Source organism: Misgurnus anguillicaudatus, chromosome 20 (genome assembly GCF_027580225.2).
Source record: "Misgurnus anguillicaudatus chromosome 20, ASM2758022v2, whole genome shotgun sequence".
In the NCBI taxonomy this organism is placed as follows: Eukaryota; Metazoa; Chordata; class Actinopteri; order Cypriniformes; family Cobitidae; genus Misgurnus; species Misgurnus anguillicaudatus.
In genome coordinates, this window is record NC_073356.2 from 39143841 (window position 1) to 39158394 (window position 14554).

The following is a 14554-nucleotide window of genomic DNA, read 5'->3' on the forward strand; positions in this document are numbered from 1 at the left end:
ATAACATAGTAAAGAGACGTAAAAAAGTACAGAGAAGTTCGCGGGATGACCAGCATTTTGGTTTCTGAATGGGAAGTGTTTCTCGATCGGCGGGGCTCATTAAACTGCGCACGTTACTATAGCAACAAAAGCCCGTTCTTGTCGCCATCGTCTATAAACACACACAGACACAGCGGATTAAGAATCGTTATGAAAAGTTATGATGAGTTTACGGGTTGTAGTAATTTAAAACAAATTAAACATGTTGTCCGGTGTGACACAGATCAGCCGATTCGTTTCGAAACAGATTTTTACTGAGAGAAAGTCCGTAAATCAGTATGAGGTGAGTCGAAAACAGCTGTCGATTTGATGTTGTTGTTTTATATGATCGCATTTATCTGATCTCAGTGTTTTGCCCTGTTAGGCTGTAAGATTCAACGAGCTGTCTCGAGTCATTCGCCTGCTTGAAGATCCAGTTTCTGTAAGACACTTTTACTTAACTGCTGCGTAATAAAAGTCACATCTGAATAAATAAATATGAATCTCTTTACAGTCCTCATTGAAGGAGAGACACATTTTCATGTTGAAGAAAGTGGTGAAGACATGTCATCGAGGATTTGTATCCTAAAACATCAAATGCTATTGGCAGACTATCATTCAAATATATTCTTTTTGAAGCAAAATCTTACTCCAAGTTTATAGCTTCATATATAATTTAATTGATTGAATTGAATTGTGTGATGTGAAGTATGTACTTTAATTATTCGTGTAAATATAATCCTATCTGGTGATGTCTAATTGTCTCGAAAGTCCCTTGACCCCAATTAACTAAATGACAATCAGCATTTTCCTTCTTGAAATGTAACTTGATGATTTTCCATGATGTGAATAGACATGATATGACGATATGTAATGATGAGTAATAAACTATCTAAGGAATAGTGCAGTTTTCCTTAAAATGTGAAGGTTTTGAGGGATCTCGCAGACGTGTTTAAGATTATAAACATTTGTGCTGAGAAAGCAACAGATGATGAAGATTATTCCAGAATCCTCTGTGATTTACTCCACATATGCGGGTATGATTTTACTTTTCTCCTGTATCACTGAAGTTGTGTGTGTGTGTGTGTGTGTGTGTATTCATGTGCTCATTAATGCTTTGTCTTTAAGGCGACCCTTCCTAAAGGAGAAGTCCTCTGATGAGATGAACTATGACACTGTAGTGATGGGCTGTCTGTCTCAGATGGGTGAGTTCATATCTATCTCATTATTTCTCCTGAACAAAGATTAAGCTCAAGTATGTATTGATTTGTCTAAGCTGAGGTAAGAACATAGTAAAATATAAAAAAACGGGGGTGTTTTCCTTTAAGCATAGTACCCGATAGTCATTCAATGTTTACAAACCTTGAAGGGGTCTATTGTGATGCTACAGTGTGACTATTTGAATGTATTTCATTAATTAATTGTTTTTTTTACTCTTTCCCCGCCATGGATGAGTTAACTGGTTAATTAAGAGAAAACGCTTCCATGCCAGTTTTTCCGGCAATCCGTATTTCCGCTATTAGTCACCAGGTGGTGCTCCTACCCAACTTATAAAACATTGAAGCAACCCCTTTGGGCAAACAGTAAGAAACAGTAACAGTAAGGGTCTGTTGTTTACTAAACTTTTTGTGAAAATTATAAAAAAATATGCCACTGGCCGAGAGCAGGATCATTCTTGTTTTTTTTTCTAATTATTGACCAAATCTTGGTCTTTTTCCAGATGCATGTATTATTAACAGGTGTGCGAGGGTCATTATTGATTGATTGCTTTAATCATCATTTCTGAAACGGAATAAATATATTATGCATCTGATTACAAGTTTTGATTTTGTGCCTGATAACAGGTTATCTGATGAGAGTTCCAGTCCAAGAAATCAGACATCAGATCTGTTCCTCTGTGATCGCTTTTTACACCTGTGAAAACCCCAGATCTGGATTTGATGGTGGGTTATGGTTTGTCATGTGTGGATGTTTAGCCCTTGACTGTCTATTATTGTCTGTCTGTCTGTTTGTGTTTCAGGTGTTTGTCCCACACGTGCTGATTACAGAAGGCTGATGGTCGAACGTAGCGGCCTGGCTGAAACACTTGTGATGTCACTGCCCCTCATGGAAAATCAGCTGTCAGTCAAACTGCGTCTTCTTCACACTCTCCAGATCTTGTCCCGGACATCAGGTGACATCACTTCCTGTGTCGTTAGAGATGAGGTCATCAGAATATTTACAGACTTATACTTGAATCCTAAGGCTTACCAAGTGTTAATTTATTTTTGAATGAAGTGTAAACTCATTTGCTTTTTTGCATATCAGCAAAGGGTTAATCTAAATGCATGTCTTTGCAGATGTGAACTGTAATTTAATGCTGAAAGCTCAGGCCGCTCACAAGATCTGTTACCATATGAGCGAAGGTGACCCATCTGGGCAGATTCTGTTTCGCTCTTCAGAGATCTTGTGGAATCTTCTGGAGAACGGATCGATAGAGGAGGTCACCACTCAGCTCAGTAACATGGACTGTATAGAGTGAGGAACGCATATCAAGATCATTTATATGGTTTACATGCATACATAATGTTTACAGAATTTTATGTTTTACAAACTCAGTTGTTTTTAATTCTCATAATGTCACACATATCTGTTTATAAATTGATTTTTAGTACAATACATTGCAGTAATTACAATGTGGAAGGGGGTATACAAATTATCTATGAGCACCTGTGACGTTGCTAAAAATAACGTTATTTTGTGTATTTGCTCTAATACAATGTGTTTGCATGGTTTATGGTAAAAAAACCACATTGTTTTCCACATACCGTAAATTTTTTGTTCCTCCTTTATGCCCTGCCTCTCTGAAACGCGTCAACTCAAAAGCTCATCGTTCTGAAAGGCACAGTGTCCTTCGATCGTCTTTACTACCTTATCAATACGAGCCAGTCAGTAGTAAATTTTTAATTAAATTTTGAATTAGAAGTGGGCGGGATTATGATAATGTGCATCTCCATCAAGTCCATGTCAACTCACTGCCAAAGTAAACTGTTACCTACAATATTTGCGCTCATTGTAGTACAAGAAAAGAGATTTCATTGCGTCATTGTTTACTTTGGGATTTGTAACTTTGCATATTGTTAACATGTACTAGTACACACTTATGTAGAATCATGTATCGGATAATAGTGGCTCTAATGGTTTAAAATAGACTTTTCTTCACGAAACTATAATTTCTTATTTATTTCTTTTGCATTCTTTTGAGTGACATATAATTGATTTTCTATGTGAAATCACAGTCACTTCCTCTGAATGATGTCATGATTTCTCTTTTGTATGACAGTTCATTAAAACAGGCGTTTCTACACCAGCTGCTGAATGGTTTTCGTCATTATGATCAACAGCTGAGGAATGACCTACTGGTGCTTACATCACTGATTGCAGCCAATCCAAATGCTCCTTTGACTGTGAGTCTGTGAGAAAGGTTTTGTGTTGCTAAATGATCAACTGAAGTTTGAATTGAACATTGACTTTCTGAAATATACATATATCCTATATATACATATATGATTATTATTATTAACTGTACATTTGTGAAGTTGTCCTCACTAAATGATATTTTGCTTAAAAACGAATAACTGTGTCTGTCTGCTTGTTAAGTCTGACGTCACGCAACACTTTCTGGTCCAACCGCTTGCAGATGCCAGAAGAAAATAACAAAAAGAAAATGCTATATATATATATATATACACACTCGTATCATAATGTAAAACTACCAAAAAATGACCATCTTAAATTTTATCTCCATAACAAAATCTGAGATGAGCAGACATGGATGGATGGATGTTTTGTGGATGAATTATTATTATATTTTTGTTGTTGATTTTGTGAGCGTGGAGACTGCAATGTACACGGTGAGTTTATAAATGTTTGGGTTAAATCTGTTATGTGAATAAATAGTGATCTTAATAGTACCCTTCATTAAAATGATTTCTCCGGGACCAGGAAACAGTATTCTTATGTCATGACTTAACAAGCGGATTAATTGAAACCTTTCTGTCTGTCTATTAATACTTCATCCACATATTAAGGGTTTCTATTTTTTTAAATGTGTGACTCCTTTGTATGGATAACCTGCTTGGCACCCCACTTATTTAGGTCAATCTGTTACACATCAGGTCTTATTATGTGTGTGTGTGTGTGTGTGTGTGTGTGTGTGTGTGTGTGTGTGTTTTAGGAGAGCGGGTTTGTCAAACATCTCGCACTGCTTGCCACTTTTCCAGAGTGTAAGTTTCACCTGAGTTTTATCAGCAGTAACGTGCTCATAATTTCAGCTCATGTTTAAAATGTACGCAGTGAATAACAATATTTTGTATTTGTCAGTGAAGAGTCACAATCCTCTGGTGCGTAACCTCAGGCTTTCCTTCAACCAAGAGGACTTTGAGATGAAAAAACTCTTGCTGAATGTGATTGTTGTCCTGTCTAAAGATCTGGCTGCTCTGCAGGTCTGTTAAAAATTAATTATATGAGATGTTTTGTGTTAAAGGGGTCATAGCGTGAAAATTAGACTTTTTTCATGTTTAAGTGCTATAATTGGGTCCCCAGTGCTTCTATAAACCTAGAAAATGTGATAAAGATTAACCCAGTAACTTAATTTGAGTAAGCCATTTTATGCAAGCATGTGAAAAATTAGGTCGTTCAGATTTCCCCTGTTTTGTGAGGTAGGTAGCAAGGCGAATTACAATAATACCGCCCCCTTTATCTGCACTATCCAACCACAACACTGCCATTTAGTTCAGAGAGAAAGAGGGAGAAAAGAAGGACTTGACAGCACAATTGAGTTTCAATTACAACAAACCACCATCATTGTGATCAGTGTTTGCATTTCATCTGCTCATTTGCATTTTAAAGGGGACAGAGAATGAGAAACCATTTTTACCTTGTCTTTGTTGAATAATGGTAGTCTACCCACATTCACAAACATACAAAAAGTGCTAAACATGCTGAACATCTCAGTCTCATAGAAATTCCTCTTTTAGAAATGTCAGCCAGAAAACAGTCCAATCTGAAAAACTGATGCTTATGACATCACAGGCATCTCACTGCCCCTCCACTTTAAAATAATTGGCTACATTTTTTGAGTGGAAGCAAAGTCAGCCAATCAGTAATGAGATTGCAAGTTAAGCCAGTAGGGGGAGCCAAATAGGTGCCAAACCACTTGTTTAAAATCCCGCACCCTAATAGAGCTATCTGAGAGAGGTTTTTAGGAAGCTTCTAAGGCATTACAGACCCAAACCAACATTTTTTGTCTACATGTCACATCACAGAACAAGGATAAATACTCCGTTCAATCATTCTATGTCACCTTTAAAGGACACACCCAAAAACGGCACACTTTTGCTCAGGCCTACAAATTTGCGATTTTAACATGCTATAATAAATTATTTATATGGTATTTTGAGCTAAAACTTCACATACACACTCTGGGGACACCAAAGATTTATTTTACATCTAAAAATATCTGATAATATGACCCCTTGAAGCTATTCCTCCATCAATATTAAAAGTAATAGTTGAAATTCAGAATGTGATTTAGAACTTATTTTCTTATCATTATTTTTACATAAACCCCTTTGGTATAGTGTGTGTGTTGTTTATATGCTGAATAGTTGTTTAAAGAGGGTCGCGTCATGCTGGCTCTGATGCTTTCGATCAAACCGAGATCATGTGACATCCATAGCAGCAGACGCAGCTGGACATCCAGCCAGCAGGAGGAGCTGCAGCTTCAGGCTTTAGCAACACTTAGCATGTTGGCACCTTTGATGCTGGATGACTACATTATGTGTCAGGCCAACACTTGTCTGCTGCTTTTGCTGGACTGGTGTCTACAGGAAGGTAAGAACACTTCTATAACCTTAGCCAGTTTATTTTCAGTTTATTTATCAGTTTATTTTCTTCTTTATTCCTTGGCAGACTCCTTTAGGGGTCAGGGTCACAGTTTCCATGGCACGGGTGGGCGTGGCGGGAAGAAGGCGCAGATGAGATACTGCATTCGTGTGCTTAGATCTGTGGTGTGTCTGGGCAATGAGCTGGTGATCCAGGACCTCTGTGATCAGGGAGGAATAGGGCAGCTTTTGGGTAACTAGTACAATCTCATTATCCTAACTAACCCATAGCTGTAACACTGCTGTACATCTGCATTCCTGTCATCCTTACTGATTACATTACTAATAGATGATTGACTTAATATTGTGTGTGTGTGTTTTGAGGGGTGTTGCGCTGGTTCTTAAGACAAAAGGAGACAGAAGATGATGTTTCTCTGGAGATACAGATGGACATTCAGGTGATTCTGTCTGCGCTCTGTGAGGGGGACATGCACAGGAAGGTCAGATAGTTTCTGTGTTTTCATTGTTTCTATATCTTGTTAAGCTGCTTTGGAATAATGAACAATTGTGAAAGCAAAGCAGTGAAATATAAGTTCAGTTTATGTACAAGCACATATAGACATATTCTCCTCCTGTCCTACATAACAAAGCCCAAAAATAAAACTTTGAATGAGTTGTGGGTCATTGCTGGTCATTTATAGGCCTTATTTACCCTGCCACCATGATGATGATGATTTCAGAGCAAGACTCAACATGCACTATGGCAAGGCTTGTCAACTGGAGGCCCGCGGGCCAAATGCTGCCCTGAAATCATTTTTATCCAGATCGCCGGTCATCTTTGTCTGATTTAAAATCAGCATGGTTACTTTAAAGCCGCCTTTCCACTGCACATGATGGCCGATAAACAGCCGGAAGTTTTCTATCAATTATGAAGTATAAATATATTTGTAGATTAAAGACTCTTGTGCTGGAATGAGCTTCTCTCCCATGTTGATACAGAGTTATGATTTAAATGACATTTCACTTCCACTAGGGGGCGAACTCTGACAGTCATGTCTGAATGTAGTGTACAATGGAAGGGCGGTGTAGCCTATATATCTATATATAAAAAAGAAAACATGAAGTGCAATTTAAGTCATTAGAAGAAGACAGGCTATATGTTGTGAATACTGGAAATATATCAATTTATGAAATAAAACAGCTTTAAACAAAAGAAGTTTAAGAGATAGTGCCATACAAAAATACATGTGTTGATTATTTACACTTGGACTATTTTGTGCAATGTTCATAGTTGAATTATTAAAGGAAAACAACACACTATGTTCTAACTTCTTACCTCAACTTAGACAAATTAATACATAAATATCTTTAATTAATATGTGCACTTATTCTTTGTACAGCGCATCTTGAATGTGTTAGCATTTAGCCTAGCTCCATTCATTCCTTAGGATCCAAATTAATGGATGAAATTAGAAGCCACCAAACACTTCCATGTTTTCCCTATTTAAAGACTGTTACATGAGTAGTTACACGAGCAAGTGCCAATTTTTTAATCGGATAAAAAATGAGAACTATATTGTATGGCACTTAGTTTGCAGCACTTTGACCTCGCAGTAATATTGAGGGAAGTTTAAGCGAGAGGAGGAGTAGCCATTATTGATGATGTTACTGCGTCTGAGGTTAAACTTCCCATCACATGGAATGGTGGTATATCAAGACTCAACAACTAATGTCACCAATAGTACCTGGTTATGAGGTAATATAATGGACTGTAATATTTTAATCACATCCATAGAGTCCTGTACAAAAGAAGGAAGACTCTGATGATAAAGTTTCAGAAAAAGTCAATAAATATTTACATTTTTTCTGTTAATGAACCCATACCAGCAATAATAGGTCCACCTGGTGGTTTTATCAGATCTTTATGTATTCTTGGTCAAATATATATCACAGGTGTAATCGGATAATCCACTTTTAAAAAGTCAAATTCATTTTTAGTAATATCACTACTTAGTGTCTTATGAATTACATTCTTAAAAGTAATTGTTGGATCACCCTTTAATTTCTTATAAAAGATACATTTTCAATGTTCGTATTGTGTATCTATAATTACAATTATAGATCTGTCAGTTTTTAACTCTCGCAGATCATTTCTTTGCAATTTAGGTAAATTATCAAAAGTCACATAATCTCGTTTTTTATTCACATCTCTTTCAACCAATCTACAATATGTTTCTAATGAATGATTTCAATTATTAGGTGGAATGTAGATTTAGCACAGAACCCTAACCCTGCATGTTGATGGTTCATCTGTCAAAAACACAGAGAAAACATCATTTCACACATAATGGATTGTTTGCATTGTCTGTACACTGAATAAAATATTGTTGGATCTACACGATTCAATTATGGACATCGGTTCCACATGATTAAAACAAGTTTTCTTGTGATTCAAGATAATAATTATGTAAGGAATAATTGACAACGGGGCGTTGAATGAATAGAAAATAATACACACCCAAGGTGGTAATGTGGCATGATTGTTTGTAGTTTATCAGGAGCATTTATGATGGAAGTTGTAGGTTGTTGTTAGGTGATGCTTAAATTACAGGTGTGGATTAGAAAATCTTGAATGCTGTATGTGTTTTTAAAGGAGACGTGCACAAGCCTTAACTTAAAGTGGGTTCAGCTTTCGTCCATGTGCACCAATATGAATGTGTGTTTTTGTGCGTTTGTTTGTGTCTATATTTATGTGTGTACAGGAGCTGTTTGGCAGTGACGGTGTGGAGATTTTGCTTCAGTATTTGAATATGGATCCTCATCTGATCTTTGGTGGGTTGGGTCATAATAAACTGCTTCTGTCCACTGTCGACTGTGTTTGGTGAGATACGCACGTTTAACAGATTGACTTTTACTCTTGTATCTCTGCTTTCACTGCTCTTGTAAAGTCCTTGATTGTGGTCCTACTGATTAGATGTGATGTTGTGATGTGTGCGTCCACAGGTCCTGTGTCGTTGGCTGTTTCAATACCGAGGACGTGTTTTTGGAGAGACGTGGTATTCATCTACTCCTGCACCTGCTGCAGGTGATTCAATTTTTGAATTAAATTTGATTTCTATAGCACTTTTCACAATTACTCAGTTGTTTCAAGTTGATTTATTGATAAAACAGCACATAGGCTGACCAAAGTGCTGTACAATGATGAATAAAAAGAAATGAAGAGAAAATAGGGTTACAAAAATAAAAACACAACTAATAATAAAAACTGTAATAATAATAAAATAATAATAAGAAACAGATGTAAGTGTACAATTTAAAACCAGAGATGACAGAAAAATCAGAGACCACAAAAGCAGCATAGTACAGCGGCTCAGATTAAACCGCACTAGTGAGCGGAGTAATCATGTAACGTATAGAAGAAAGATCGAAGTTAAGTTAATGTCAGCTGACTTGAAAAAACCTCCTATAAGAAAAACTGTAGGAAAAAAACATTGAAAGAGAGACAGAAGATTGAGTACTATATTATATATTATCAAGGAATTAAAAATGTGATAAAAAATTTAAGGAAATGGTTGGTTGTCACTGGGCAATGTACTAAATAAGATGTACTATATATAAAATACTATGCTATAAAATTGAATAAGAATTATAAAGATGAAATGAAAAAAAAATGAAAGGAAGCGGTTGGTTGTCGCAGGGCAGACGGCTGGGCATCACGGTGATGGGATATTATATTTTAGTTAATGTTGTTTTGTGAAGGTGAGCCCCAGGCATATGTTGAGCATGCTTATCGGGACGCTGCTGGAGTTGTGTGAAAACAGGCAGGCGCTGGCACACATGCTGAGCTGGTGCGGAGAGAAAGACGCCTCTGCCCCACAACTCCTCTTAAAGATCTGGAGGGAAGAGGAGAAGCTGATGGGCATCACACGAGACCAGCGGGGAATCATCACAGGTACAAGACAGATCCATCACAGACTGATCACGGGTAGTAAAAACGCTTTTGCAGTCTGATAACAGTACTGCTTTTGGAATAAAAAAACTTTCATCTTGTGTTAATGATGTTGCTTATAGACGTAAAGCAGCCAATCATCTCACAGACTGAGGACGAACCGTCATCACATGACTTCAGTGCTTCAGTCAGAGACGTGTCAGAGAGCCTGTGTGCAAACATCTACTGCATATTATCCAAACTGGGTAAAGCCCAAAGCATGCTATGGTTTCTCTTTATATGTTAGTCAAGGTAATGATGGGATTATCAGCCTATATTCACAATATCATCTGTAGCATGACAGGAAAATATTGCCATCTTCAACAGTGAGCTATCAATCAGATTAATATTATTCTTTACTGTTCCAGAAAAACATCTGTTATATAAAGATATGATCTCCTTAAATACTGCATTGCTGTTTTTGTTTGAGCCCTTTGTAGTGTTTTTTAAAACCACAATCATTAAACTACTGAGTAGGCTGCGACTACAGACAAATCCTTTTTTTGTAAACGGCAGGATTTAAACGGCTGTCGGGTTTGAGTACAGAAGATTACATCACACTCAGCATCATCAGCCAATACCTGGACTTCAAGGTAAATCAAATCTCTTTCTCTGTAGCAGACAGTCATGAGTGATCACATCTCTAAACACACATTTACACATCACTTTGATCCCAGATAAGCCTTCTGTGTGATCACAAACACGTCCCGTTAATGTTCTGGGATCGCTCCCGTATAGGAGACATTGTAACACTGCTGTAACATTTATGCAACCCGTCCTGTGTGAACAAAAGCAAGAAACCGTAGTGAGGACGTGTGTGTCATTGCAAACAAGAAGTTATGGTTCAGCTTTTTGAAACAGGGATTTAAATGAAGCTTACCAGAAAATATCTGCAAACTGGACTGAAGCAGAGATCAGGGAGCTCGTCACTATCAGAGAACAGCGCATCATGTGCTCCTTTTCATCTTATCATAAACTAAAATGAACGAGCTTGGTTTCTCGAGAGAATCTTCCGTAATCTTCCGTGTTTAATTTAAATTGTGTGTGTGTGTGTGTGTGTGTGTGTGTGTGTGTGTGTGTGAGGTGGCTGAGGTTTGGGCTGAGGTCTCAGCTGAGCTGTCTGATGAGGGACTGACACCCATTTCATCAGATGAAGAAGCCTTGAAGAGCATGAAACAGATCAATGATGACACAGCCGGTCACGTGCGCTCTCTGCAGCAAAGCATTCTGGGCTGGCAGCAACATGAAGATCTGCAGGAGGAGAGACGCATGTATACTGAGGTACAACATTCATCATTGACTGCTGTGTGTTTGTATGCTGTACAGTATTTGGTGAGGTTGACTGATGTCATTGTGTTTTGCAGATAATCTTCACTCATAAGCAGAGAGAGTTAGCTACGGAGGCCTGGAGAAATTATGTTGCCAGAACATCAAACTACAGCATCTTAAAGGTCTGAAATCTTAATCTCCACTTGATTTGTCCTGAAGTTTCTGGGACTCATTCCAGCGATTTCTGTGTATGTCAGGAGTTCAAAAGGCTAAGAGAAGAAAGCAACACCAGGGGCCAAGAAGCGACAACAGACGAGACCCTTGAGGGACCCTCGAAACAAAAGACCCCTCCGAACACCGTCTCAGATCAATAAACCATTGCCAATGACATTGATATTTACAACATACTACTCTTTAAATCTTTGGCATTATTTTGAAAGACCTTGATTGTTCTGTGCTTACAGTAAGATTTCATTATCCAAAAATACAGTCATAAACATCGCTGGTGTTTCAGATTAAAAATGCTATTTGACATCAATCAGTCTTTATCAGTGAAGGCAAACGTCAGGACAAACTCTTATCCTGCTGACATCTGATCCACACACACGTGTCAAATCGCTTGTGTTTCATGGTGATTGTATGACTGAAGGCCAATTTATACTTTTGCGTTAGGTGCGCGTTATAGGTACGCCGTAACACACGCATAGACGCGAACCCTGTCGACGTACCCTTCGTAGTACCTGACGTGCACCTCCTCAAAAATGTAACTACACGTCGAAACGACGCGGACCGCAGGATCTGTGATTGGTCGGCGTGAATGCATTATGTTTCCTCCTACGCATTTCGGCGGTGTAACTGCAGAGCAACACAAACGCAGAAGTATAAATGCTCATGACGGCGTTGCCTACGTGCGTAGCGTCTGGCGTACCCTACGGCGTAACCCCGACGCAAAAGTATAAATTGGCTTTTATGCTGCAATCCAGGCAGGTTTTTGAGCGACTTCAAACCACGACTCACGACTTTGTAGCATTCCAGGCAAGTCACGCCAAACTACATGAGCGCAAGGAATTTACGTCACCCTAACATGTCTTAGACATATTGTTTTAGACACATAACATTGTAATAAATAATCGTGTGTATTATTTACTATTATTATTATATAATTATTAAATGACTGCAATGTTATATTGTCCTAAAGTGTATTCCCACTGTTGTACCACTTGCAGAAACACTGCATCCGTGGGGGCGGCCATTGTTGTTTTGTATGGTTTTGCGTGCTATATAAAGTCAGAGCTTGGAACCGTGTGTACATCGATCTAGTATGAGTTCACGGGTAGGAAGTCACGTGTTTGACTGCCGTTCCAGTGCACTTTCACGGGTAGAAGGTTGGAAAAACACGGGTTACAGGTTGCCTGGAACGCAGCATTAGGCCCTGTTTACACCTGGTATAGGGATGCGTTTTGGTTGATCGGATCACATGTGGATGAGAGAGACACGTGTTCGTTTACACCTGGGGTCTCATTTATAAAGTGCCAGTTCCCACGCTAAGGTTGTGATCCCCAAAAATAAGAAACTTAATGGGAGAATGGGCTTGCGGGGCGGGATATGACTTGCAGATGATCTGTGATGGGAATATTGCTTTGTTTTATAAGTCTTAACTCTTTCCCCGCCATTGACAAGATAACTCGTTAATTAAGAGAAAACGCTTCCCTGTCAATGACAAGAATTGCCGGCTTTCTGCAATATCGCTCTTATCCACCAGGTGGCGCGTAAACACGAAACCACTGAAACCGTCTGAAAGCGGTGTAGTATATATGCCGGACCAGTATGGGGCGCTGTACTTCTGCCACAGCTATACACTATACACAGAGAAGAATACTTTGAGCATGCGCATAACCAACGTATGGTGTTGTCCATTATCGCTTGTTGGTCACCACAATTGCATAGAAGCAATAGATTTTGCTGTAATAAAGCTAGTAGGCTTTAGTAGCTTCTGTAGCACAAACACAATCACGTAGTCCGCCGTTATTGTTGTTGCTGTTACGTGTGACGCCTCCGACAAGTGATGTGATGACGTTTTCGCTTCACAAAATATACGGATTGGCTGTACAGACGAAACAGCAAGGGTGTTGGTTTCAGATTGATCCACTTTAGGACCCGGTTTCAAAAAATAGCGGATTCAGTCTCCCAAAACGCCGGATCCGTGTGGATGAAATGCCAATACGATAACAAATTTATACGTATACAGTGATATGCGTCTCCGTGTGGACAGCCCCTTAAAGATCGCTCTGCATCTGATCTCTATCAAAAGTCCTTCACAAAAATAGAATGTTTGTTCTTTTATTTGAGATATTGTTTTTTTATATTTAAAGAAGAACATTTTCTGGAAGGCATTAAACTTCTGTGAAAATCATGAAAAATGTTTAAAAAAATTGTTTTAAATGCGGGCAGGGAAAGAGTTAATATTAGTCTAAACATTTGACACCCCGTTTACACCTGTATTTAGCATCGTCCACTTGAGATCCGATCGACCAAAACGCATCTTAATACCAGGTGTAAACTGGGCCTTTAGTTTCTATAATGACTAATAAAATAAGAGCGCAATCTGTGTTTACTGACTGTAAATCTCACTACAGCAAATACACTGTAGTCACACACAGATCATCACGGGTTAATAAACTAGTTAGTCTGATGTTTAACACAAGAGGGCGACAGCTTGCAGGTCAGACTCCTCCAGAAACAAGCATAGACATTATATACGTATATAATGTCTATGGAAACAAGTGTGACATTTAATATCACTGTAATCTTCTTATAGGAGGAAGCATTTTTATAAGCACATCTGAAAACATACAGGATTTAAACTTTGATCAACATCATATAGAGCGTCTTTGTTTTCTGCACAGCGCTTGTTTATTGGTACAAAGCAGCTTTACATGAAATGAAAAATCAAGAATGGCAATTTTAAGATAGATTAAAATGAAGTACGTGCACTGTAAAAAAAATGATTAGTTGGCTCAACTTAAAGTAAACTAGACTACAGCCCCCAAATCCTGAGTCAATTCGACCCAGAAAAACAGGTGTTAGCAGAAAGAGACAAAACAAATCCTCTCTCAGTGTGTGTGGAGGAATTCAAATGTATTTCCTATGTAATGAGTAATACTCATGTAAAGTAAGTTAGTGAAATCTTTAAGATTGGAAGTGGACCACAATAATGAAAGCAGTATTAATGTAATGTCCAAAAAAAGCCCTATATGAGCAGTCTCACAGTAAGCAAAAATACGGACCACTAAAGCACTGTAAACTCTTTTTATCTTTCGCTTTTTCAGTTTTTTGTTCAAATTACAATTAATTTAATAAAATATTCACAGTTTTTTTGGGGGGGGGGCAGCAATGCCCCTGGTCAAGTGTAGAT

The 14554-nt window shown here is 38.2% G+C and overlaps 1 protein-coding gene across 1 annotated transcript; it reads left to right on the forward strand.

Moving 5' to 3' along the window:
• The first annotated feature begins 99 nt into the window (after positions 1-99).
• Positions 100-12324, forward strand: LOC129455982 (cilia- and flagella-associated protein 69). The gene is made up of 22 exons (XM_055220779.2): positions 100-322; positions 404-460; positions 533-598; positions 946-1055; positions 1147-1223; positions 1863-1961; positions 2039-2191; positions 2358-2535; positions 3341-3464; positions 4235-4283; positions 4381-4502; positions 5667-5892; positions 5971-6135; positions 6267-6382; positions 8645-8763; positions 8886-8967; positions 9642-9834; positions 9954-10076; positions 10387-10463; positions 10954-11151; positions 11235-11321; positions 11397-12324. The coding sequence occupies exons 1-22, from the start codon at positions 242-244 to the stop codon at positions 11511-11513; spliced, it is 2619 nt and encodes an 872-aa protein (XP_055076754.2). The 5' UTR covers positions 100-241; the 3' UTR covers positions 11514-12324.
• The last annotated feature ends 2230 nt before the right edge of the window (positions 12325-14554 follow it).